Source organism: Mixophyes fleayi, chromosome 5 (genome assembly GCF_038048845.1).
Source record: "Mixophyes fleayi isolate aMixFle1 chromosome 5, aMixFle1.hap1, whole genome shotgun sequence".
Lineage (NCBI taxonomy): Eukaryota > Metazoa > Chordata > Amphibia > Anura > Limnodynastidae > Mixophyes > Mixophyes fleayi.
In genome coordinates this window covers 84,499,898-84,527,681 of record NC_134406.1, presented here as the reverse complement: position 1 = coordinate 84,527,681, position 27,784 = coordinate 84,499,898, and the positions used below count along the sequence as shown (strand labels likewise).

At 39.9% G+C, this 27,784-nt stretch overlaps 1 protein-coding gene and 1 non-coding gene across 6 annotated transcripts in view; both read right to left on the bottom strand.

Moving 5' to 3' along the window:
* Positions 1-15,818, bottom strand: part of LARS2 (leucyl-tRNA synthetase 2, mitochondrial) — a 141,247-nt gene extending 125,429 nt beyond the window's left edge. For 4 of the 5 annotated variants that reach the window (XR_012692787.1, XR_012692786.1, XM_075212501.1 and 1 more), the window contains exons 1-4: positions 15,778-15,818; positions 3,875-3,920; positions 3,322-3,571; positions 1,419-1,547 (exon numbers count right to left, since the gene is read on the bottom strand). Coding sequence is in view for 3 of the 5 variants with exons in the window: in XM_075212501.1 (XP_075068602.1) it covers positions 1,419-1,547; positions 3,322-3,552 (360 nt within the window). In the remaining 2 variants the exon portion in view is untranslated. The remainder of the gene's footprint in view (positions 1-1,418; positions 1,548-3,321; positions 3,572-3,874; positions 3,921-15,777) is intronic. The other variant, XM_075212502.1, reaches the window with a different exon arrangement.
* Positions 15,819-26,667: 10,849 nt separating this feature from the next.
* LOC142159714 (U5 spliceosomal RNA) lies at positions 26,668-26,783 on the bottom strand. Its single transcript, XR_012692975.1, has one exon. It is a non-coding gene; the product is annotated as a U5 spliceosomal RNA (small nuclear RNA).
* Between the last annotated feature and the right edge of the window lie 1,001 nt (positions 26,784-27,784).

Genomic DNA, 27,784 nt, shown 5'->3' with positions numbered 1-27,784 from the left:
ATGCAAAAATCAGAAATGCTCATTTATACTACAACCAATTATCAACCTGTTTAAAAATTTATGAATAGGCTGACAGATGATGGGGGAAGGACCATCCAAGATAAAGAGAGAGGAAAGAGAAACTATTGTCTGGGAGCAGGTGGGAGAGAGAATTAATACAAGGCACATATACTGGACACCAAATATGGCTCTGCTTACTTTGGCCCCAGATATGTCCTTGCATATAAGACTTGACACCAGATATGGCTTAACATATTATATTTGGCACAGATATAGCTCAACTTTATATGCTTGGCCGCAGATATGGCTCAGTATAATATATATGGCAACACATATGGCTCAGCATAATATAACTGGAAATACATATGGCTCAGTATATTATGCCTAGTTGCAAATATGGCTCAAATTTGGCACCAGACATGCCTCAGCACATTAAACGAGACACCAAATATATATTTTTTCTATAATTGGTACCATGTATGGATCACTATATAATATATGGCTCCATATACATCAGATCCTAACTTTTGGATCTGGCTACTAGATTTTGGAGAAACTTGTCATGCTTATGCTGTAAGTTCCTCTGGAGCCTATCCTACTATCTGTTACTGGACCAAAACAGAGTCTGAAAGCTGCTGCACAGGCATTTGCAGTCAACTCCAGCTCAGTGAACATTTTGTTACAGAGGCTTTTTGAGCTAAACTTTCTTGTTTGGCATGCGGCAGGACCTACAAGAGAAAAAAATGTGTGTGTGTGTGGTCCCTGCAATGAAGACTATATAATTAGTTGGCAATGTGGTATGTTCATTATGTGCCTAACAATTGAGATATGCAACATGGCTGGCAATGGAGGATGTGAAATTGCAGTGAGCCACTTGTCATTTGCCATGTAGGGGGTGCCCCAATATTCTTAGTCCAGAGCCCCATTATGTCTAAAATCAGCCCTGATTTAATATGTAAAAATATATGGTTTAGCATCAGCGCGTTCTAATTTATAACAAGTCAATAATTTCCTAACCTCAAACAATGCCTAATCTTACAAAATTGCTACCCTCCATATATTCTAAACACTCACATACAAAATATTTTCTAACCCAGTATTAACCTATTTCCAGTTAGTGAAATAGTGCAGATTGGGAAGTCAGGGTATAATAATTATATAATGGGCGCTCTCAAAATCTCTAATGTTGCCTGATTTTTCAGTAAGACTTGAAGCACTGGCTGGCATAAATTCAATATGCCCAGTTTCAAATCAGGTTATTGATGTCCCTATATAAACGTGAGAATAGGTTTGTACAGTTGTTTTACAGCAGTTGACATCCAAAAGGAAGCAAGATATAACAATTTTATAGACTGAATGAATGTGTATTCAAAAAAAGGGTATATATTAATATCAGTTTATAGCTGCTGTTTCTTTACCTGCATGCCTCGCATCTTCTGAAACCGTGCTACTGTGTCACTTAGCGTGTAAACTCTCACATGCCCCATGTGCAATTTTCCAGAGGGATACGGAAACATGGATAAAACATAAAACTTTGGCTTTGACTTCTACAAAGCAAAAAGGAAAACATGCTTTAGTTAGTACAGAAAAAGAGACATGTACCTAGGATTGTTCTGTTAAAAGCCACTGCTGCTATAGTTTCACATAATTCTGTGTAAATGAAGTAGATTTACCATATTTCAATGAGAATTATAAAGCACGAGATAATGTAAAACATTGTACTGCAACAAATGGTGACTAGGAGAGTATACCTTTCAGGATCAGTGGGATAACAAGCTCATTTCTGTATTCTATTGTATGCTGATCATTATGTAGGTAACGATAAGACCATATAAATATATGCAGCTACTGAACAATATACTTTAATTACTGGAAGCTCTTACAAGACTAACATCAATAGATGCTACTAAAACTAACATTTGATTGTTACGGCATAATTATTGTTAACATATGCAGGATATTTTAGTGTAGAGAATGGAAGCTGTAATGTAACAGGTACTGACAAAAATAGAAGAGGCGAGATGCAGAGAAAGATAGAAAAGGGGAAGGAAACATACGGAGCCCACCAACTATTCAGATGCAAATAAACGCAAACAGTCTATACACACACCACAGCATATACATGCAGTTTATCTCTATAGCCTAGTGGCCCGATTCCTGCTTTTGCCACTTGCTTTCTAACTGTACTAATTCCACTCTTGTGTTCCTATCTCAACTACGGCACAACTCTTATGTAACAATTAGATGGGGGAGTCATCTGGTTCTCCCACCATTGACAGACAACACGTAAAGAAAAGCAGCTTTCATAGCTGGACAGGAGCCATGCAAGTGATTTAATCAGCTAGGAAAGATGGTTTACTGTCAATGTGGCACCGGATTAAATGACTACAGCAACAGTTAGATTAGATAGCTCTTTCACATCTTCATTACTGTCCTGTATAATTTTAAATATCCAGTGTTCATCATTTATTGGTGTATAATACTAAAACTGCATTATGTGCCTCCTGTGAAATAGCTCTTTGGTTGCATGCATCAGTATGAAGGAGTTCTACGGGACTACACTCTTTGTATTATAATTAAAAATAAAAACTGGAATTGCTGTCATACTACAAATAGAGTCAATATCGGAGGCATGCTTGGAATTGTAGTCCAGTCTTGTATGATTATAATGTTAGAATGCACTTAACATTAAAGTATTTGTATTAGCTCGTTATCTCATACCTGCATGTGGGTTTTAATGGCAAGAGATAAAAGCTAGTCAATGACGTAATGTTCTGATTTCATAGTTACTGGCAACACACATATGTGTAGCACATTACCTAACATAGCTGAAGTAATTCAGACTGCATGCACTGTAGCTGAGATGGTATGTATTACAAGCCATTTCAGGTTATTACTGACTCCTGTTATTTAGTTAATGATTTGTATTCATTAAATGTTTCTAGTTGGTAGTAATGCAAGCCAGTACTCTATCTTCCATAGTAACTGGGCCCCTGTGGCTATGCTCTATTGGAGTGAATGAATACAAGGGAAGTAATATGGCAAGTCATACCAGTGTAAGTAAGAAATTGTTCTTTGTACAAAACCACGTATGTCCATATTATGATTTTACATTTTTAAGGTGAGTGTCCATCATAGACCTCATAGATAAGTAAACCAAACTTTCAAACTAAGACTAGCTTGAGGCACTAGCAATATCCACATGGATCATCCATCCTAGCTTGGTGGAGATAGAGAGTCAAAAGAGAACACAAGAATCACAAGAAAGATTCAAAGGGCAAAAACTGGGAGTAAATGTACAGTTTCTTCATAAATACTTACATCTACTTCATTAATTTTGGTAAAATTGTCCTTTACTTTTTGATGCCAAAATGTTTCTACTTTTCTTCTAGTTTCCAATCCATATACTTTTTCCCACCGTCCTGTCTCACTGTAAATAGTCCGAATAATTCCAAAACTTATAACCCGATGCCAATTCTTAGGCAATGTCAGTCCATTCAGCCTCCCTCTCAGACAGGAGCTACAGAATCCAAGCCCCATTAGAGGACCCATTCTTCAACTGGAGGAGACTCTGCATAAACAAACAAACAAAATCCACTAGATCACTCAAAATATATTTTACAGCAAAACTATGAGAAAAGAAAATGTAAGGCTTTATGAAACTTTAAAAATGAGTGAATTAGTGATTATAGTAGACAGCCTTAAAAAAGGTATTTCAGACTGCAATTGTCACCTGATTTGCAATTCCACCTATGCAATTCCACAGTGGTAACCAAAAAACAACATAGACTTGAGATAAGAGGTGGTACACCATCCTAAAATCAGAGTCAGGACCATCATGTATAATAAAACCATTTAGAATATTTAAACTTACAGATGTTCCATTTTTTGGGGCACAGATTTAAATAGGTCGCTGGCTTCTGAAAATGAAAAAAAAAGTAAAAAAAAAAAAAAAAAATTACATTGCGGTTTTCCACGGCATCAAACATTCCTTTAGATGAATTAGTTGTATGTGTGCTACTGGCCGATAACTAACCACAGTGGAGAAGAGTGACACGGAGACACTTTGATACTCATGGCAGCTGCCATCTCTGCCCTTTTTTATAAAGCAGCAGCAACTGAGCATGGCAGAACTTGAAATATTGGCTGTCAACAAAGTAGGCAGCTTCAAAGTTAGCAAATTGTCTGACCTGCTTAACTTAATTCCATCTCAGTCGAGTCTATCCATCCTTCTGTGTATCAGAGGGTAAATTGTAGCACAACTGTGGCTTGGGAGCTCATTGTTAACATCCATCTCATGCAAGAAATTATCTTAGGCATGCTTGCATGAATTACAAACAGAAAGAATAAGGCAGTGTACTAATATTATTGGAAAGAGAAAAACATGTTGATAGCCTTATTACATACATCAAACACATCGATAAACTATAGAAGTAACATGGAGAGATAAGTATAACAGAACCAATTAATAATATGAATTATTGTAATGCATTCAAATGCTTTGTTCCAAAATATCTATATCTCACCCTTTCCCCCCCAAGCCACACAAGTGTAACTTTTACACAAATATGGACAATAATTGATTTAAGACCACTGATTAATTTCCCTCAACAAGTGCACCTAATAAATGCTTTATCATGTATCTGAATGTCTGTAAATTCTTACTGTGTAATATGGTAACAATTATTTGTAAATGCTTATACTTCCTTGCATCTATTTGTAACAGCTATCCCTAAGGCTAGGTACACGCTGGAGGTTTTTCAGTCGATTATCGGGCCAATCAACCGATAAATAACAGCTCGGCCACATATCGCGTTAGTGTGTATACTCACACAATGAACGACAATCGTTCCAAAGTGCTAATTGTCGTTTCATTTGGTTGGACGAGACATTTAAAAATCTCATTCCAATCACCTGCAGATCATGTAGTGTGTATGCACTCAGGATCACAATATCCATAGAGTTTACAGGGTCATGGTCTTTTCAGCCGATGCCGGCAAAGGACATGTCCTGGTGACTAAATGTAGAGAGTTGTCAGGCACGGATATGAGAGGAACACTAACCAGTATTGGCACTACTGAACTGATAGGTGCGGAGTCTAACGTACCCCTGGTTTTAACCAGGGACCCCCGCAAGAGGTATGGACTTCGCTGCAAAGGGTACGCAGGTCGCGGTCCTATCAGACAGTTACTGGTGTAGTGAAGAGGAATCAGACGGTCCGGGTCAAGCCAATCGGTATACGAAGTACAAGGGGAAATCCAGGCGCAAAGTCAAACAGGCCAAGGTCGCAGGAACAGGATGGGAACACAGAATAGAGAATGGTCAGCTAGCCGGGTCACAACAGGAATGCAGATACAGATGAGTGGTCGTAGAAGCCGGGTGACAACAGGAATACAGCACTGTGGTAGCTAGAGGCAGGAACCTGTTACTCTGGCACCCTAATGGCGCCAGAGCCAGGTTTAAATAGAGGCAGGGAACAGCTGATAACCAGACCAAATCACAAAAGCAATTAGACCACAAATATAAGTATAATATGTTAATGTAAATTATAACATCAGAAAAAACAATTGCAGTGTATGTGTGTGGACAGTTTAGCAGAAGCAAATTGGCTGTGATGTCACATTAATTGTATTTTTGCACACTTCTGTATATTTAGGAGTAAACTCCACAATGTAGAACACTGATGTTCAAGCAACTGTGCATAAAGTTCTGTAAGCCATAGCATCCAGACATTTACTTATCTCCTAAACTATACTAGGAAAATGATACTTTGAACCTGTTATGAGTTATAGCACCTTTTTTGCAGTTACTGGTGCATCAGTTTTTATAAAAGTCCTCCCTTCTATTTAAAAGTGGGCAAAGACTCTATACAGATTGAAATATTGCCCTTCTCTGGGAATGACTTAACAAATTTGCAGTCCAGCACTTAAGTCACATTGAGCTGTTGCTCCTTTCCAAGTTTTACACTGTGAAGTAAGCATTGGGAAAAGAGAGATTATTGATCTCTATGGAAAACAGGGGACCTAATTCATTAAGGAACATAATCCTGCTATATGCCAGATTTACATTAAAAAATTAATGCATAAATTGCACTAAGCGTGCTCAAAAAGGACTATACACCAGTGAACCCACGTACATCCAATTCATCTTTGAACACAAAGGACACTTCCAGCAGGCTACGATTTCATGGGCAGAACAGGGGAGGGAAGGGGCATATGCATATAGTCAATGTGCAGTAAATGCGTGCCAAGGTTGAGTGCACGCACATCCGTTTGATTCAAGCTCTGGACATCTCTCAGATACGCAATTTCCAGTTGTGTCACTTGCACCAGCTACAGGGCAGGTATAAAGTGATAGTGATGACGGTCATATATGCATGCTGGAACATATATTTGTAATCATTAGCATCCTGTTAAATGTATTTCTTAAACTCTTTTTTTGTTTTTTGATTATATTATTAACAGGTGTTAACATATAGACGTGTATATATATATATATATATATATATATATATATATATATATATATATATAAATAAAACAGTGCCTCTCAAGTGCTCTAGAAAATTAGTACTTATGGCTATCTACACTAAAGGGTATGATGTGTTTTTGTCTGCACCTTTTTACATTTTGGTGTTGGTGGTCCCAGCTTCAGAAAACATGATGAATTGGACAGGAAATCTTCTAACCTGTAAGTATAATGTCCCCGGAAAAGAACCCTGTAAATATATATGGCTTTAAAAAAAAAAAAAAAACATGACAGGTATTGGTAAACACTCCATAAAATTACAGACAGACAAACTAAATTGTGATCTGTCTACATAAAAATTTTCTTTATAATGCACTGCTTTTGTAAGTTACACAAATCAAAATGAAGGCAACAAATAGATATGTGCATTGCAATTTATATGTAAAAAAATATCTGTCCTCTTCACAATGAAAAACCATGAGATGCCATCTGTTAGAATGGTCAAAAATTCAATAATAATTCACTTGCATACTGCAGTGTCATTAAGCCTGCTATTTACACGAAGATTCTGAATTTATTGTTATAGTAAAATTGGCCACAAATCTCAGTATGTGTGCCCAAAGCACCCAGGGATCCCTATAAGGTGCTGATTGTGATTAGGTAACAATCTGGTCATATGATGATCGAGATACGAAAGTAGATGCAGTCATAACCAAACCACAGTAATTGGGGCTCCTTATCTTCTGGAAATTTGATAAAGCACCAAAATGCAATATAAGTTAAATTTGCCACACACGTTTGCAAAATAAACAAAAAAAAACAAAAACACAAAAAACACATACAGTACATCCGGAAAGTATTCACAGCGCTTCACTTTTTCCACATTTTATCATGTTACAGCTTTATTCCAAAATGGAATACATTCCTTTTTTTCCCCTCAAAATTCTACACACAATACCCCATAATAACAGCGTGAATAAAGTTTTTCAGAATTTTGCAAATTTATTAAAAAAAAAACTAAGAAATCAAATGTACATATGTATTCACAGCCTTTGCCATGAAGCTCAAAATGAAGCTCAGGTTTCCACTGATCATCCTTGAGATGTTCCTACAGCTTAATTGGAGTCCACCTGTGGTAAATTCAGTTGATTGGACACGATTTGCAAAGTCACACACCTGTCTATATAAGATCCCACACTTGACAGTGCATGTCAGAGCACAAACAAAGCATGAAGTCAAAGGAATTGTCTGTAGACCTCCGAGACAGGATTGTCTTGAGGCCCAAATCTGGGGAAGGGTACAGAATAACCTTGGCTTCTTTGAAAGTCCCAATGAGCACAGTAGCCACCATCATCCGTAAATGGAAGAAGTTCGGAACCATCAGGACTCTTGCTAGAGCTGGCCGGCCGTCTAAACTGAGCGATCGGGGGAGATTGGCTCTAGTCAGGGAGGTGACCAAGAACCCAATGGCCCAAGGACAATTCCATTCTGCACTATTTTTCTTTTCTGCCACTGCTATGTGCCAATGTGTCCTAGATGTGCTAGGAACTGCCGTGTGTTTGTGTCATTGCTCTGTCGCTTACCATCCAGCCAGGTCGCTGCAGTCTTTGTCCGAAAGTGTATGAAAATAATATTGTGATCTGTGAGGTGGTCAAAATTGACTGCAAATTACTTGAAATTAGTGTTAATGAAGTTAATAATAATGTAGGAACAAAAAAAAAAAAAAAAAGCAAAATTGTGATTTTAGCATATTTTAGGATTTTTTCTAAAAAATCCAAAACCAAAACGCACGAGGACGGTTTTGCCAAAACCAAAACACGAAGCTAATCCAGATCCAAAACCAGTTCACGGGGATCAGTGAGCATCTCTAGCTATTGCAAATTATTATCAGCAATTAAAAGCTCTACATAATACTTCCTCACCATCTTAAGTCTTCATTTGTAAATGTTACTATTATTCATTCTATATAAAGCAACTTCCCATGTCTTGACAGAAATTCAGATATATGAAATTGTGACTACTTGCATAAGCCATTTTCTAGTACAAGAGCTTAACTACAATGTCATTGTTAACTTTTATTAATACAGGACCAGTGTTACACTGCTCTTTAGAGAATGTTTAATCATTCACATGAGTTCCAGCCTCAGCGGAGCTTACAAACTAATCTCCCTATAACCCATAGCATTAACCCACTAGTATGTTTTTGGACTGTGGGAGAAATCTGGAGCACCCAAAGGAAACAACACAAGCACAGGGAGAACATAGAAACTCGACCCAGATTTTACTCCGGTTGCAATAGAACCCATGCGCCGTGAGGCAGCAATGCTAAGTCATATGGAACCAAATTCAATAGATTTACTGTCTAGAAGTATACTGTGCATAGGAAATACTGTCACGGTTTGGTATTGTGGACTCTGGATCCATTCAAAGATGTTGTGAGAACGGATCCTCAGGGAGAATCTAACAATACACTGGCAAGTGGTAATGGTAACCCGAGGTTCAAATAGATGACAGATGCAGGATAAAAGTACAATCAGCGGTTTAATGATGACTGAATGAATATACAGGAAAGTCCTGGTAGATGCATATACACTAGAAACGTGGTACAAGGTGGGCGGAGCCACCGGTAATGTCATAGGCAATATGAACAATCAATAGACAAATGGATATGGCTTTGAATGAACAGTCCAGCAATAGGGTGGAAAGAATGAGGCACAGGTGTATGGTATCACAATAGCACAGCACACATCAAAGGAGAGTTTAACAGTCCAGGTAGCAGTAGATACACAGTAGATGCGGCAGGGACCCGATACCAAATAGTGCCTTAATGCTTTCAATGATACTTGAACAGTTCAGCCAGGAAAGAGGACAACAAGCAACTTGGTGATACGACCTGTAATGCCACTAAGCCGGAATGACCAATGCGGAACAGATGAAGCTGGATAGAACGGTTCAGAGAGATGACTTGAATGAGCAACCTGACAGAGTCAGGTGTGGTTTAAACAGTCCCATTCCAAGATCAGCGATACAGCAAAGACAGGTGCGGCTGGAGCAGTATAGCCCGAGGAGTGATACACAGTAGAGATGGTTGCAGCTTGAGCGGTATAGCCCGTGAAGTTGCACACAGCGGAGGCGATTGTAGCTTGAGCGGTATAACTCACAGAGTAGCACACAGCAGAGGTAGTTGCAGCTTGAGCGGTATAGCCCGTGGAGTAGCAACACAGTAGAAACAGGTGCAGCTGAGTGGTAAAACCCATGGAGTAGTAACACAATGGAAACAGGTGCAGCTTGAGTGGTACAGACCGCGGAGTAACAATACAGCAGAGGCACTGACGATCCAGATGAGAGCTCATAGAATAGGTAGTGACCTAACCAGACAGGTAACTTGATCAACAGGCCCAGAGGAAAGGGAGGAAGTGCCTTTTCAAGTCTGGAGCCAACACAGGAACCAATAGGAATCTAATTAGAAGTGGACAGGTAATCAGTCTGCACATGCGCAGATCAGCACTTAGAGGTTTGAAGTCTGTTAATGGGACACATGTGAGTGTCTCAGTCTTGGTCTATGGAAGCCGAATGAGCAGCGTGTGACAAATACTCTTAAACCACGATCACTGCATTATAAACCTATAGGTTCAGTTCTGATGAGTTAATTTTACACATATATGGAAGTTTAACGAGTTACTGTTACAAGATCATTATTGTAAATCTCAACTTGAGTCTTCCATTGATGAATTTATTTCTATAAATGATAATGGCGAGACCTCTAAACTGGTAGTTTGGGAAGCTCACAAATGTTTCATTCGGGGTAAGTGTATATAACTAAGCACTTTTCTCAAAAAACAGAAAGGTGGCCGTCAGGGACGCTCTCCTTTTAGACATTAAAAAATTAGAGACTGATCACAAACATTCTCTTTCCCCAGAGACTTTGATTGAGTTACAAAATAAACGATCTACTTTAAATAAACTGTTGAACGATCAAATGAAATTGGCTTGGAGAAAATGTATAAATAAATATTTTCAATGGGGTTATAAACCGGGACGTCTGTTGGCAAGAGCACTACGAGCCCAAAGATCTCTCACTTACATTCATTCGATCCAAGATACTAAGGGAGTCCTGAAGCACACAGACAAAAATATAGCGGGAGCTTTTCGGGATTTTTATTCTCATTTATATAACATTCGGACCTCTTCTTCAGGCGATTCTAGGTTAGAAGAGATAAATAAATATTTAAGGGATATTAGTGTCCCCAGGATCTCACAAGAAACTAGCAATATGCTCAACTCTCCTTTCACACTTGCAGAACTCTCCGAGGCCATTAAATCTTCCCCATCAGGGAAAAGTCCTGGACCAGATCACTTTTCAATTTCATATTATAAAGCTGTCATGGAAAAATTCGGCCCCATTCTTCTAAATGCTTTTAATGATGTATCTAGTGTAAATGGCTTTTCGCCCCAGTCTTTAGAAGCTCACATCACGGGCATCCCTAAAGAGGGGAAAAGATCCTGCATTGTGCCCCAGTTACCGCCCGATTTCTATGTTTAATAAAGATGTCAAACTGTTTGCCAAATTAATTTCTAATTGGTTAAAAACACTTCTTCCTAATCTGATTTATAATGATCAAGTGGGATTTATTCCTGGAAGAGAGGCGAGAGATAAGACAACCAAAATTATTGATTTTATACACGCAGTCTCCATTTCCTCGATTCCCATGGTCCTCCTGTCAACGGATGCTGAAAAAGCATTTGACAGGGTGGATCTGTGTTTCATGAGGGGGATTCTAGGACATATGGGAATTGGTCCCTGCTGTCTAAATAAAATCCTAGCTTTATACAGCTCTCCCTCAGCTAAAGTCAGAACAAACAGTATTTTATCGGATTCCTTTTCTATCTCTAATGGAACTCGTCAGGGTTGTCCATTATCACCTTTAATTTTTGTTTTATGCATGGAGGCTCTGGCGAGGGCTATTGGGTGTAACCTAGATATTTCGGGCCTACAGATAGGAAAAAAGGAATATCGTTTAGCTCTATTTGCTGACGATTTATTAGCTATAGTCACCAATACAGTTATATCTCTCCCTAATTTGATGTCTGAATTTTTAAAGTTTGGCCATCTTTCTAACTTTAAAATAAATTATTCCATATCAAATGCGCTCAACATTTCTGCTCCAGAACATATGATTGTAGGTCTCAAGGGGGCGTTCCCATTTAAATGGCAAACATCACATATACGCCATCTCGGAGTTTCCATTGCAAAAAATAATGACCATCTTTTTCGCCTGAATTACTCTCCGTAATAGTCAAAAATTAAAAAGAATTAGGATCATGGTCCCTTCCAAAGTTTTCTTGGTTTGTCAGAATGAGTATCCTAAAAATTAACATATTACCCAAGGTGTTATATATTATGCAAGCAATACCGATTCAGATTTCAAAAGGTATTTATTGATAATCTCCAAAAACTAATTAGTAGATCTGTCTGGGGGGGAGGAAACCCAGATTTAAACATTCTATTTTATATAGACTAAAGCATCAAGGGGCTTTTCAATTGCCAATGTTCCAAAGTTATCTTCAGGCAGTATATTTGAATAGGGTCTTGGAGTGGACTAGAGGGGGGGGATGCTAAGCAATGGGTGGAATTGGAAGGTGATTTTAGTGAAAAACATTTGAGTACTCTGCCCTGGTTGTCTAAGATCCCCAAGATAAATCACCCTACGGTTGGGCCCACCCTGACGATGTGGAATAAACTCAGCACTTCGAGTAGTGTGGTGGCCTTCCCCTGCCCTTTGACTTCTTTCCTGTCTAATACAGATTTTCCTCCTGGCTTGTCCAGAATTTCATTCGACAGATGGTCTAAAGCTGGGAGTCAGTCTTGGCCAACTGGAAACTTTGTTCCTTTCAGGAACTCCAATCTACATACTCTCTACCCTCAATCAAGTATTGTAGATGCTTTCAGGTGATGCACTATGTCAAGTCTATAGGAGGTTACAGATCTCTGGCTAGGGAATCTTCTCCTTTTGAGGCTGTGTGTTTATCTAAAATACACCTTCTCATACCATATCAGGGATTTACAAAATCCTAATGAATGATATATTTCAGTCTACTCCATCCTATACAGGTCATGGGAGCATGACCTAGCACCTTATATATCACAAACCTCATGGCCCAAGATTTATCAAAATACTCATAGTTGCTCTTTGAGTGCCTCGGTCTGCATAAATTTCACCCTTAGATATCCTCATTATGTTGGAGATGTAATGAGGCTTTTGGCTCTTTGGTGCATATATGGTGGGAATGTTCCTGAATAACACCCTTCTGGGACGAAGTTATTAGGCTCTCTAAGATCATTGTTGGTCATGAGGTCTCTGAAGATCCGGGCTTTTGGCTTCTGTCTCTTTCTAATACTCCTTCATCTAAATACAAGAAATCACTTTTGAAACATTTAAACAACGCAGCCAGAGCAGTTATTCCAATGCACTGGAGATCACAATCCCCCTTCAGTTAAAGATTGGTTTACCAGAGTGGAGTTTTACATGTCAATGGATGATATTATTTTTTCTGTGAACGACAAATACTCCGAGTTCACGGCCACTTGGTTTAGCTGGTTGGAGTTTAAGGAAACAGAAGAATTTAAGCCTTTTTGTTTACACACCCGCTATGATCGACTGAGGGCTACATACATAACAATAACTCTTAACCCCTATATGATGTAATTTAATAAAATAAATAGAGAAAAAAGGAGGGGGGGGGGGGGAGGAGAAAAAAAATGTTGTGTGTATTTGAATGTAAAAAAATAAATAAAAAGAGGAAACATTGAGTTTTTTTGTTTGCTTTAGTACAATTACCGATGGTTAGACTTCTATTATATAGATCTTGCATATTTTCATTGTATTATATGTAACTCTATGCATATTTACACTGCTCTAACCGGTCTTATGCATCGTTGTACATCCTCTTTCTAATAAATAAAGAATTTATCTAAAAAAAAAATTTTTTTTACACATATATGTGACTGGATCACTATTAAATAACTTTTGGTAAAAATTTATTTAAAGCAAATAGCACAGGGCACTTATTAATGTAATTGCACATGCACTTATTTTTTATATATTATTGTGTATATTGTGATATAGGAAATCGTTATTTCTGAGACCAGGGGAAGAAATTTGTCTCTTGTTTAAGCTTGCTATAGGATTTGCTTATTTCTGATGTATATATCTGATACAATGAGCCTGTGTTTACCAAGCCTTTGGTGTATTGTGATGTGGGGAAGTAGCTTGTTTTGTTTGTTGTTCTGTGGGAATGGGTCTGAAGTATTCATGCCAGTCAGATCTTTTGACTTGCTAGTGGGTCTTCTGTCTCTGAAATCAGATCCAGGAAATCACATCAAGGTTTTTAAGAATTTCATAGCCAAGTATAAATACTATTTGCTTTGCAATGCATGTAAATCTATGTTTGTGTAAATAGAGTATATCCTGATGCTAAAAGTAGCATGTGTCTGAAAGGTATAAATGCACTGACTTGTACACTGCAATGTATCATTCTGATGTTCCATCTGACCTGACCACTGATACCTAAAAACAGTGGGACTGTCCTTGTCAGGACACTTGAGCAATAAACATCACTCTGCTTCAAAATCCTGCTTGACAACTCCGTTCTCCAGCTGATTCTGAGGTTGGGACCCAAGCTTTTCCAGTACCACCGTCCTGCCTGCAGCTCTAGTCAGTGTGATAGGCCAGGGAGGATCCATCCACAGCAACCCAGATCATTAGTAAGAGGTCCAGAGTTACCAACCCAAGTGTACCAGCACAGGAGTACACTAGCAGTGACAGTTAACCAGAAGGAATGTGGTTCCGAGCGTCATAAAGGAGTTCAGTGGTGGCAGCATTATAAGCCCCTCCTACTGTGGCAAGAGGGCGCATTTGGGATAACGAAAGGGAACGGTGGCAAAGTAAGCCCAGCCGGTTCCCAGCAACAACAGGCAGGGTTGCATAGGCGTTCCATCCTGTCACAATATATTTGTGAATATTAGCAACTGTTTAACATCATGAGGCATCTTACATTTCAGTCAGTTTCTGTTCTTTAAGAGATAGAAAAAAAAAAAAAAAAATCACATTTCCTGAAAGTTTAGGTACCTGTAATTGCAGAGCAGTTTTAATAAAAATAAAATGGATTGCACACTATTGTGCATACATGTATCTTCACAGTTAATGCATCATTTACCACTAACAATAGAAGCCAGCAATTAGATAGTCGGTTGTTAGCAATGACAGTAAGAACTGGGTAGAAGATTCAAGCTCCTGCTCACTACATAAATAGCAAAAGAGACTGCCAATCCATTTAGGAGCCATGTTTACTATTCACATTCTGTCATAGCTGCCTGAACAATTAGTACTCATTGGGCCAATAACATTGACAGCTCTACTCTTCTGCCTGTCAGTAATGCAAGGGACCTGTATGTGCACTTTTATATCAATTGTTTGTGACCTTCACCATCAGACACATGAAAAGAACAAACACTTACAAAATAAATAATAATGAATATATATTATATACATACACTCACACACATCAGAATATAAGTACATGAAAAGAAAATAATTATCTGATTAGCAAACTTTACAATCAAAAATGACAGACCATTATGGTGAACATCTATCAAGAGAAGTAAATATAGCAGACCCAAAAGAGAAAGTCTCAAAATAAAAACATTTACAAATGGATAAGATATGTCAACAAAATTACAATAATAATTAAGTTTAAGGTTGCTTAATAGTGTACCTTCATTTATAATAAACAAAACTCAGTTACAAGCTGGTAGCCATTTTTACGAAGTCCAAAAGTTCGTTCTAAGTATCATAATGTTTACTAGGGCTAGGAGACAGCAAGAATTGTTTCAAACCAAAGATATGCACTCCCAGGATTAAGGTTGCTTGAACTTTTAATTCGACAATAGCAGGAGAATTACAGGTTTCCTCAAAAAGTCATGGAATGAAATACCAAGGTCAAATACCCTGCAAATAAAACTTGCCCGCCAGGTAGCATTCTACGGTCGTCACAGAGACCACGTTACAAAGTCCTAATATATGCAATCGAATATAATATTATATAAATCTGTACCTAGTACTATGTCATCGCGACTTGTATAAGACGTATTAGAACACTGCTGCAAACACATAGCACGATGCCGGCAATCCTACAAAGCCTTGTAAATAATTATTCACACATTACACATGATGCAGTTAAACCATGGCTAAATCATTGATTATCTAATATCCCCATTTCCAGACCAGTGCTGTGACCTGCCAAACTCACATGTCTTCCTTCTCTCCTCTAGGAGGCACACGTGATGATATCACTGTCATGTGACCGGGCTCGGGCGTGTCATCACTTACCATGTGACCGCGGGAAACTCGAACAGTGACTGCTGGAGAGATGGGCATTCTGCTGCGTACTGTATACATGACAGTAAGCACGTGCATACCTGCCTTTCTATGTAGCTTCAAGTGACACTATGCTGTGGTTACCAAACGTCAGTAAATTTACTAAAATTAAGATATTAGGCACATGTTTGCCTGTCAGTAACAAAAGCAAATCTGAGAACCTCTTATAGTACTTAAGTTCACATAACATTTGACATGCTAATGGTTTTAGGTCTAAATAGAGTCTTGACTCCCTATTTCCTCTACATGCTACTATTTAGGGTTACAGAATTGTGTCAGTAAAAATATTACTCATCAGTTGATTGTTATAAAATTATCAGTAAATAATATATTCAAACATTGGGAACTCTGCTGCATTGGTGCACACTGGTCTTCATGATACACAAAACCAGAGCCTTATCTTAAAATTTTAGCGCATGGGGCGAGAAAGAACATTTTTTTCTCCCTAGTTCTCAGTTTTTGCGCGGTCACCCTGTCACACAGCCCTAGTTACGGCCCTGCACAAAACCAGCGACATGTTCTTACTGGCAGGGGCTGGCTGGCAAATTTTAGCCCAGGGGGCGAGACTTGGCTCAGTCGTCAATTAGGAACATTTTAAAGGACAAAAAAATGCAGGTAGCCCAGTGAACCAGCCCAAGGTAGCCTACTATGGGACTGGTCCATGGGGAGGATGTCCCCCAGCCCAGGCAGCAATTTATTGTGTTGCAGATTGTCCTCTTCAGTAACCGCAGGCTATAGACCTTGCACAATACAAACAGACAGTTTTTGCACAAATGTGCCTGTTTCTATGGTGAAGTACATGGTTTAACAGGTCAAGATGGCAGCAACTCCAAGGGTACAATGTTCTGCATCATCTCATTGGAGGAGCTGGTCAAGATTGGGGAATTCCTTGCTGAATGCAGGATTGGTGCACTTGTGTGCCTGGTATTGTAACGTCAAGCAAAAATGAAGCTGTTTTGTGGAACACTTTAGATTCAGTGGTTGTAGCATCTATGGGAGCTTTCCCTGAATAGTAAGGGACTACAAAACCTCTTACTCATGCAAAACATTTTTAGGTGCATTTTGACCAATGTAATAAACACATTCAAATGTACAGTAGTGGAAAAAGTAATAATTACAGTCCTAATGTCTGTGGACATTGTTGTCATACTTGGGCACCAAGGATTCACTGAACTGGTAGCAAACCCCAACATTTGCAGGACCAGAGACTATGTTTCTTGGATCAATAATTGATTGTTTATTCCAGCTGAGGTTGGGGTTTGCATCTACATACAGAATTAGAGCAGGGCACATGGCTCCAGATCAAAAGGAAGCTACACACAAATATTCTGGAAATGAGGGCCGTGTGGCAGATGATTCAACATTTACAATCCCTTTTTATGTCACAAGCATCTCAAGATCTTTTCTGACAACTGGACTGTAATGGCATTCATAAATCACCGGGTAGGCGCCATGAGTAACTCCATGATGCAAGAACTATCGAAAATCAAGTCTTGGTCAGAGAACAATCTGATATCCTTTTCAACTACTCACATAGCAGGCAAGGACAATAGTGTAACATTGTCTCATCTAGTTCCAGATTCACCCAGGAGAATGGGTATTACATGGAAAAGTGTTAATGGTTTCCTCAGATTGATCTGATTGTGAAAAGACAGAACACCAAGACAAATTGATTCTACTCCCTGTCACACGCCGGTCCCATAGCTAGGTGCCGGCATTGTGACTTTCACTTTAAGAACTATGATTGTGCTGCTTTTGCTTCAGAGACATTACTTTTTCGCAGGTGTTCCTTGCTACCTTGATTGGGACCTCCTCCTGAAGCTTATTGGTTCTAGAGTACTATTTTAACCTCCTGTGATTATGGACTCATTGCCTGTTCTTCGTGTTACTCACGCTGCAGTGGGTTCTGGCTGTATACCTGGACTTTCCGTTGTTCATTGCCTGCTTTCTGGATATTACCTGCGGCCGAAGTTACCTGTTATCGTTACTCTTGATCGGCTCAGCTGTATTCCTCTCCGGTTCATCTACAAGCTGAAGTTACTTCCTGCTGTTCGTTTGCACACTGAACTGTTTCGTGAGTTGTCTACTACACCTGTGCTATTATCTATTGGCTCAAGTACAATTCTATCTGGCTGACTATATTGCTGCACTACGCTATTGAACTACAATCAAGTTGTTTGTCATCTGTAGTTCTATGTCTGGCACGGCTTACTATTAATCTGCTGTTACTTGTTGCTGGACTTTTGCTATGAATTGTTTGTCAAGCCTGTAGCCATTTCTTCAGTTCAAGTTGTGTGCTCCTGTTCAGTTGCTGCATATTGTAGTGAACTCATCTTGCATCTGAGAACCGGATCACCTGTGACCTGTAGTTCCACGCACGGTTCAGATACTCTTCTCCTCGCTGTTACTTCTAGGCAACATCTCATCGCATGTCTTTATCTACAACCAAGTGATTGGATGTCATATAACGTTTACTGTTCCGCTAGATAATAACTATTGTGATACCCGTAACCCCGTGGTTCCCAAACATTTGCAGTTCGCGGCACCCTTAGAGTCTCCAAATTTTTTCAAGGCACCCCTCCAAAATAATTATTGAGCAGTCCTGTTTTAGAAGTAGTTGGGTCAAAAAATTGTAATAAGTATTTAGGTCAGGACAGAAATACTTATTTAGTTGTATGCAAAAATGCCCCCTCTGCATCCAGACACTCTGCCCTCTGTCACGCTGTCCCCCCTCGTCTGCCCTCTGTCACGCTGTCCCCCCTCGTCTGCCCTCTGTCACGCTGTCCCCCCTCGTCTGTCACGCTGTCCCCCCTCGTCTGCCCTCTGTCACGCTGTCCCCCCTCGTCTGCCCTCTGTCACGCTGTCCCCCCTCGTCTGCCCTCTGTCACGCTGTCCCGCCTCGTCTGTCACGCTGTCCCCCCTCGTCTGCCCTCTGTCACGCTGTCCCCCCTCGTCTGCCCTCTGTCACGCTGTCCCCCCTCGTCTGCCCTCTGTCACGCTGTCCCCCCTCGTCTGCCCTCTGTCACGCTGTCCCCCCTCGTCTGCCCTCTGTCACGCTGTACCCCCCTCGTCTGCCCTCTGTCACGCTGTCCCCCCTCGTCTGCCCTCTGTCACGCTGTCCCCTCCTACGCTGTGTCCCCCTCTAGTGCCCCTCTCACGCTCTGCCTTGCTGTGCCCCTCCTCTGCCCAGCTGTGCCCCGCTGTCACGATTCCTCTCACTCCTCTGCCGCGCGCCAGTCATAGAAAAAAAGAAAGAACACAGAAACTTACCAATCCGCCGGGCGCCGGGACCCAGCAGCCTCCTCTCTCCCGCAGCTGTCACTGACGTCGATATTCAGTGACAGCTGCGGGAGAGAGGAGGCTGCTGGGTCCCGGCGCCCGGCGGATTGGTAAGTTTCTGTGTTCTTTCATTTTTTTCTATGGCTGGCCCGCGGCACCCCTGGGAGCCGCGGCGCACACTTTGGGAACCGCCGCCGTAACCACTTGCTAGTTGAATCTAGGGGTGTGCACCAGCCACTTTTCGTGTTTTGGGTTTTGGGTTCTGATTAGCTTGAGGTTTTGGGTTCTGATTGGTTTTGCCAAAACACACCACTCAAGGTTTTGGTTCTGATTTAGGGTTTTGGGTTCTGATTTTTTTTTAAAAAAAAAAAAAATCATAAAAAGTGCTAAAATCCAGTTTTTTTGTTTTTTTTTCACTCCTACGCTATTATTAACCTCAATAACAATCATTTCCACTAATTTCCAGTCTATTCTGAACACCTCACACCTCACAATATTGTTTTTATGCCAAAAGTTAAATATTGCAGTACTAATTTTTCTTGACTGCAGGAACAGTGAACGTAGTTAAATATTGCAGTACTAATTTTTCTGGACTGCAGGAACAGTGAACGTAGTTAAATATTGCAGTACTAATTTTTCTGGACTGCAGGAACAGTGAACGTAGTTAAATATTGCAGTAGAAATTGCTTTTTACAGCAGGAACAGTGAACGTAGTTAGATATTGCAGTACTAATTTTTTAATAATTTTTTTTATACCAATGGACTTAGCAGGACAGAGCACAGGACACAGCACCACTGGACTCAGCAGGACAGAGCACTGGACAAAGCACCACTGGACTCAGCAGGACAGAGCACAGGATACAGCACCACTGGACTGAGCAGGACACAGCACAGCACGAGAAAGAGCAGGACAGAGGACCACCTAACACACCCTCCCTCTTCCCTGATCAATGCCCGAGTGAAGATGGCGGCAGCAAGCGGGGAATTTATAGAATCCGAGTATTGCGAGATCCGACGGCGGGATTTGGACTCATAGCCTTGTTTTCAGGTTTTTCTCAGCGCCGGAAATACCCGAACAGTGCTCGGATCGCCCTCGGATCCGCACTGTTCGGGTGGGCTCGGATTGCGATAATCCGAGTCCGCTCATCCCTGGTTGAATCATACTGTTTTCCCGGATCAGCCAAGGTCTTCATACTATTCTTATTGGCCTTTAGCTGTATCAGTGATTCGATCATCTGCTGTGTGTTTCGTATTAGATCCAAGTGTTCTATTCATCATCTCTGCGTTGAACTGTTTATACTGTTTATTTCATGCTGTTGCCAATGGTTACCAACTGTGAAGTACACCTGTGATTATTCCTGTGATCTGAAGAACTGCCGTGTGCTCAGCTTGGCTGAGATGTATATATATTTATATTTTAATTCCTGTTGTATCATCAATTAATATACTACGTTGCAACAGTACCATCATCTCCTGTGTTATTGTTATCCGTGATGCTTATGAACTTTCTTCTGTGATTACCACCATTTGTATACCATCGGGCTCTGTCTCCACCATCCTCTACTGATACCATCTAAAATAGAGGCAGGGGATCCACAAATTATTCTGAGCCGTGACACTCCCGTCACAGGAACTCCAGGGCAATAGGAATAGATGCCCTCACGAGACCTTGGAACTTTCGAGTAGGGCATATTTTCCTCTTATTGCAAGCCCTTTTAAGGAAGATCAGGAGAGAAAAAGTTGAAGTAATAGTGCCCCCTTCCATTTTGACCTAGCCAGCCAATATTTACAGTAGCCAGTGAAATGCTTATGGAACAGACTTGGCTTCTACCACTTTGGCCAGGTCTCCTCCGAAATTCCCCAAGTTCTTAGAGAAAGGCATTTTCTCTAACTCATCTGATGTCTTCCAAATCGAGGCTGGTTTTTTTTTTCTGTGTGTTTCCCTGCTCCTAGAGCTTTCCAGAAGTGTTAATTTGCTTTTTCCCACAAGTGATTTACAAGTCTCTAATTGAGTGGCTAATTCATTTGTTATCACTTTGGAAATGTTCAATATTGAAAGCTTACTACTATTTCATTAATGTAATTGCAGTGGAAACCTTACCTCTCCATTAAAGTCTTCCAAATCACTACTGATGTGATAAAAAGCCAATTAACACTGTTCAGGACTCCAAGAATGGAAACACACAAAAAAGGATTCTTGAGAATACAACTGACTACTCTTGTAGAGTATGTCAAATGTCGGACTATTGCTGTTTGGCTACTAATGGAAGAGTCTGTAGATGCAACTTCTCACATTAATTTCAAAGCTCACATTCATTTTACATGTATTACATACATTGATATGAATGGGAGCTTCTCTGAGGTTTTTTACTGATTTTTTTTTTTTGTAACAATTTTTTTTATTAAGTTTTGTGAGAAAGGGAACAAAAACTAGAAGAGGGGTTGGGTTAGCTGAGGTTTTTAAACATCTTTGCTGGCTTCACCTTTTTTATATGGCAAAAAATCATTGCCTCATGAGTTTTAGTTGTTGATAGAGCTTTTGTTTGCTTCGCCCCATTACTCAGAGGGCAGCCGCCAGCGATAACACTGCTATCGCTGTTGATAACACTGCAGGAGGTAAGATTCACAAATGCTTCCCCACACCTTATGATCTAAATCATTTGATAGTATGTAAATAATCTGTTTTTAAAAACTTACACACTCAAGAATTTTCTGACCAATCTGTTATCTACAACATTTGTACCTATGACTTAAGGTCAGACCGGTTGGGCGATTCATGCATACACACTAGACCCGATTTACCTTCAGATCTGTGCTCTTCATTTGGTCCTCTAGTAGTTTAGAGAGTGACAGCACAATAGTCACTCATTCTCTTATTCCTGTCACGCTGATTAAAACCACCTTGTTAGAGATATCCACATGTTCTTACGAATTTCAATAGCTTCTGTGACTTTGAAACAAAATATTCAGTCTCAGAACGAGTGAACAAACTATTCCTTCTACAGCACTCTCTACATTTGATCACGAGGACATGTCAATTGCCATGACTCTATAAACTATGCAGATCGTGAGTGCATACACACTACATGATCGGAAGGTGAATGGAATGTGATTATTAAACAGTACGACCAACCAAATGAAACGATAATCTCTACTTTGGAACGATTGCGTTCATTGTGAGATTATACACACTAATGCGGTATGTGGCCGAGCAGTCGTTTATCGGGTGATTGGCCCGATAATCAGCTGGAAAACCTCCAGTGTGTACCTATCATAACATGGACTGTTCTTTAAATGTCTTTCTCAGAAAATGTAAATTCTAAGTTTGCCTAGTCACTGTATTTGATATCTAAGGCTACATATACACTGGCATTAAAATTACGCATTCAAGATATGTTTCTTAGAAATCTGAGCACTTGTAAACGGATGTAAAAATAAAATAAATTGTACAAAAAGAGACTACATATTTGCGTTATTTTATGTGTGTTTAATTTGCCTTGCAGTTTGTTTTTTTAATGCTGTTTATTCGATTTCAGGGCATCTGACATGCATCAGTGCAGCTGACAATTTACATTAATCTCAATGTATATACAGTGATGTGTTCTTACGAAGCATTCACATACACATTTTCCACAACAACTTCCTGTTTTGTCTCACACGCATGTTTAATAAATGCAGATGACCGTATAGCAAGCACATACGCCCAAGGCCAGATTAAGACACTGTAGGCCCCTGGGTTAGGGGTACTGTGAGGCCTCCATTTGTTAAGCGATTTATGCCTAATCTGATATTATTGGGGGCCCTCCCGTATCCAAAATGGTAAATAGTAAAATACCCCTAAAGATATGGAACTACTAAGCTAATGCAAAATACAGACACTTATCACTGGCCCTCTGCACATAAAATATTGTATAGTCCTTCACCATTAGCAACAAGCATATATTAACAAAGATATTTCTCAATAGCATGAGAATATTATAATAGTGATATATAACATATTAAGAGATCATGGCAAAGAGGCTTTAATCATATGGCAGAGTTCACAATTCATAACACAGCGAGCACATAGGGAATAGGGAACGTCTTCTACTTGAATAATTCCCAGCCGTGCGGATCCAGATTTCTCACAAAAAAAAAGGAAAAGCAACAAAAATAACAGGAAAAATGTATAGTGTAGTGTATTCCAATGGATTATGACATCATCACGTACATAGTGATTCCCTTGCACACCAATACTTCCAAAGTAGACCAAATAAGCGTGTCACTTCAAATTCAAATAGCTGAAGGAACCAGAAAAAACAGGAGATAGAGAGGTAGAAAAGATTGTGCTAATAATAATAATGGGGGTCTCACTCACTTGTTTTGGTCTATTTTGGCACTATGGTGTGTGAATACAAGGAAATCACTATATACGTGGTGATGTCATAATCCATGTGCACATATTAACCTATTTATTTTTTCTCTTTTATCCTTTTGCTACTTTTTCTGTCCCCAGGCCCAATCACACCCCCCCTTCCCCACGCTGGTGATGTCATAAGCCATTTACACGTATTAAACTATATATTTTTTCTTCTACATTCCTCACTTTTTAGTATTCAGTTTTTGCTATTCACCACCCTGTCATGATGATCTCCCACTAGCCAGGCCAACCACCGTCCTGTCATGCTTCCCCCCCCCAGTCATGATGACCTCCCACCAGCAAGGCTAGCCACCACCCTGTCATGCTTTCCCCCCTCTATTCATGATCTCCCCCCAGCCATAATATATTAGCTCAGCTCCGCTCCTCCTGCACCCCCCTCCCCCCTGACCTAATTCCTTATGCTCCAGGTCCGTCTTTTTTTCGTTCATTGTAGTGCCGGAGTTCTTCTTTCACTGTAGTGCGGCCGCAGTGCGCAGTAAGCTCCTTAGTGAGGAGATCTCGTGAGAGTGAGACTATGAGTCACAGTCTCACTCTAACAAAATCTCCTCACTATGGAGATTATTACGCACCTCGGCCGCACTACAGTAACAGGCTGTCACTGACAGCAGTCAAGCAGCCTTCCTGACACCCCGTCCCAGACCTGGCGCTGCAGAAAAAAACCAAAACGCAAATAGTTTCTAGGGTTTCCCCAGCTGCCCGAGGTTCCTGGGCTCTAGCCCATAATGTCCCTGGCTTAATCCAACCCTGCATCATTAAGGAGAGCAAAGCATAGAAAATAATACACTTAGGTCCTGATTCAAGGAAAATAAAGCAAATGAAATGAGTAACTTTGCACCTTGGCAAAACCATGTTACATTAGAGGGGGAGGTAAATTTAAAATGTTGGGACAAATTTATAGATAGGGTAAGGCATGGCCTAAATCAACTTTACATTTCAGTGTAAAAATAAAGCTAGCAAATATTTGTGTGCTACATGAAAAAGCAGCCAATATTTCCCTTACATGCAAAATAATAAACCAATTTGCACCCCTTGCATTGTAACATGGTTTGTCCAGGATCAAATTCACTCCTTTTTTGCCTTGCACTCCTTAATGACTAAGGCCAACTGTGTATAATATGTCTTTTTACTTGTGGTCACAACAAGATTCGCCTCAGAATGAGTAACGTGGGTGTGAAAGGGTTAAAATAAATCCACTTCATCGATACAAAAATTGCTAAAATTCTACTCGTTCATATATTTCACACTCACTTTTAAACAAGGCCTGACATTCTTAGGAAATCTCAAACTACTTCTTGAAAATGCAGTCACAACCTAATTTAATCAGTTACTATAAAATAAATAAATAGCCAGCATAATTATAGTGTTATAAAACCAAGCCTATCTGACACATGATATTTATTAGAAAATAAATACAGAACATTATTCAATGTCATTTAATATGACAAACAGTCACAAACCTTATTTAATAAATCTGGTGATAACCACCGGACATACAGAAATAAATGCAAAGATCAAAGATAGAGGGAAATTTCCCGAGCACTCCACACCCAACTGCAGCCCAAATACACCTCAATGGACCGTACACCGGTCCCAATACACTGGGACAAAATTTGAAAAGTGAGAAATTTCACGCGCTACTAGTTCCTCAAAGAAAAAAATTACAAATTGTGTTCCAAATATATCACTGGAATAATCTGCTGTACAAAAATATAATAATAAAATATACTTAAATGTTCTCTATGTCTAGGTCTTCTTATTTAAATATGTTGTTCAAAATTAGTCATGTGAACGAAAGCAAAAGTATTCCAAAAAGTGTAATACAGTCAATATGAATAGATTCCTACACCATACTACAATTACAATTCAATATATAAAAGTGATATTCTTCACTCTATGCTCCAAAATCAGCTGCCACACTGCTTTTCCCAGTGGTATTAAACTCACCAGAGTTCTATTTTCTGAAGCCTTGACCGGTATCTCATGTAATACCGTTTAAAATCATGTTTAATCAATTCCACATCTGTAGAACCCTTTCTATTTTACGTGTCCTGCAGGAAGATTTTCAGGTAATGCGCCTCTCACTAGTCGATCTTTTAAGTTAGGGGCTCTACGATATATAAATGAAGGTTTAGATGGCAAACTCTGACTCAGAAATGGCTCTTTGCATAAAACTTTCCAGTGTCTATTGAAGAGGTGGGTTTTCAGAGAACGCTTGAAGGTTTGAAGACTAGAGGAAAGTCTTGTGGTGCGAGGGAGTGAATTCCATAAAGTGGGTGCAGCCCCAAAAAAGTCCTGTAACCTTGTTTGCTCACACACAGCAATTTGCTGGAAACCATATTTTCTAAAGTAACTTCAGGTTTTAGGATAGAACATGACCACATTAATATATCATTTTCCTACTCCTGATTAGGCTATAATCATGACACTTAAAAAACATATTGTAAATGACCAGACCCCCCCCCCTCCCTCAGATCATTAAAGTAAAATTCAGGAATATTATTCAGCAAAAAATTTAGACAGATTCTCTTACCTGTACTTACTGTTCTTTCTTGCTTGTTCTTGCAGATTTATTGTCATTTAGCTGTCTTCTGAAAAGTTGGGCTTCTGTTTTGACAATGTGCAGACATTACAAACCCTCAATGATTAGGCTCTTTAGAGAGCATCCTCATGAATGCCACAAAATACAGAGATCATGCCCCCCCCCCCCCCCCCCCCCACACACACACACACCAGCGGCTAACTCATCACACCCCAGTGGCCAAAACAAAAAGACAGTTGTCAGTGCTTATCCTTTACATGGCATATCTGTGTGTGTCTAGCAAAATGAAAACATGAGGTATTAGTTCATATTTTGATCAAAACATTTAAGCCTGCTTTCCAGCTTCAAGGGCACCTCATTATATGCAGGTCCTACTCTGACCTATATGCTTTAAACACCATTAAAATCAGATGCACTCACCTTCCAGGTATAGGGTTTTGCATCTAGCAAGGGCTGGCTTGTGAGCCACACCCAAATGTGCCTTAAATAGGCTTGGTGGGCAGCTGCTATGACAATAAGGCTGAAATCCCAGTCAGATGTGGCATGCAAAAATTGAGTTAAAACTCAGATTTGCTCCTCTCCATGGAAATGTTTAGTAGAAGGCGAAAGATTTGTGCATTCTGAAGAGAAACCAGAGCATCCTAAGACAGACATCCTAAGGGAGTCCCCTGCAGCCTGTCAAAGGGAGAGTAATGGGATTCTGAGAGACAGAGGGATTACAGAGAGACAGAGACACCCTGAGAGAGTGGAGAATTCACAGTGGCGAGTGGGTGAGCTTACCAGATACATGAACAGAGAGGAGCCATCTTGGACACAGATGCTGGAAACCACTGGGTATAAGTAGCCCATGTTACTTTGTTATTGATCTACTTGAACTAAGTAGTTTTGTTACTAGTAAGGTAGGGAAAAGATGGGGAGACCTGAAGAATATTTTATAATATTTTTTTAGGGGACTGTGATATAGTAAGAAGGGTGAAGTGCAGGGAAAGATAGTTAGGGGATAGAAACTGAGTCTAAATCAGGAAAATTGCACTAAACACCATGACATTATTTACTATCTGTGGGAATACCATATCTGTGTGTGAGGAGCCAGCTTGTACTAAAGGGACTATATGCTTACGCCTAATAGGAAAAGAGGGAACAGCAGTGTTGTAAATTGTATTCAACATTCCTGTCACATTGGAGGAAAGACAAACAAGGAGTGCGTTTTATCAAATCGTCTGGATAATGTAACTGTTTATTGGAGAAGAGTAAGATTGCAAAGTGCTGCTGTGTCGGATTATTGGTGTTTAGACAATATTGAGGAATACAGTGAACTGTAACGTGGCACTGTGCTATTTGCAATAGTAATTTCCGTTTGCTCTGTGAAGGAGAAGAAGAAATCTGCATTAGTACTACCAGCTAAAAGGACCACATGATTGCACTCACCTGTTTATGTTTTTGTTATGTGTTAGTGAACTTGAAGAAATTGTTATTGAGATTAATGTACAGGGTGTTCCATAAGTGTGGAAATACACTTTTAAAATGGATATGAGTGGGGGGCGTGGTTTAGACACCATTCTGACTGGCTGTGTTTCATGTGAGCTCTGTGTAAAGTCTTCCTGGGGTTTGTTGGACTTAATTGCCCAGAGAATGAGCAGT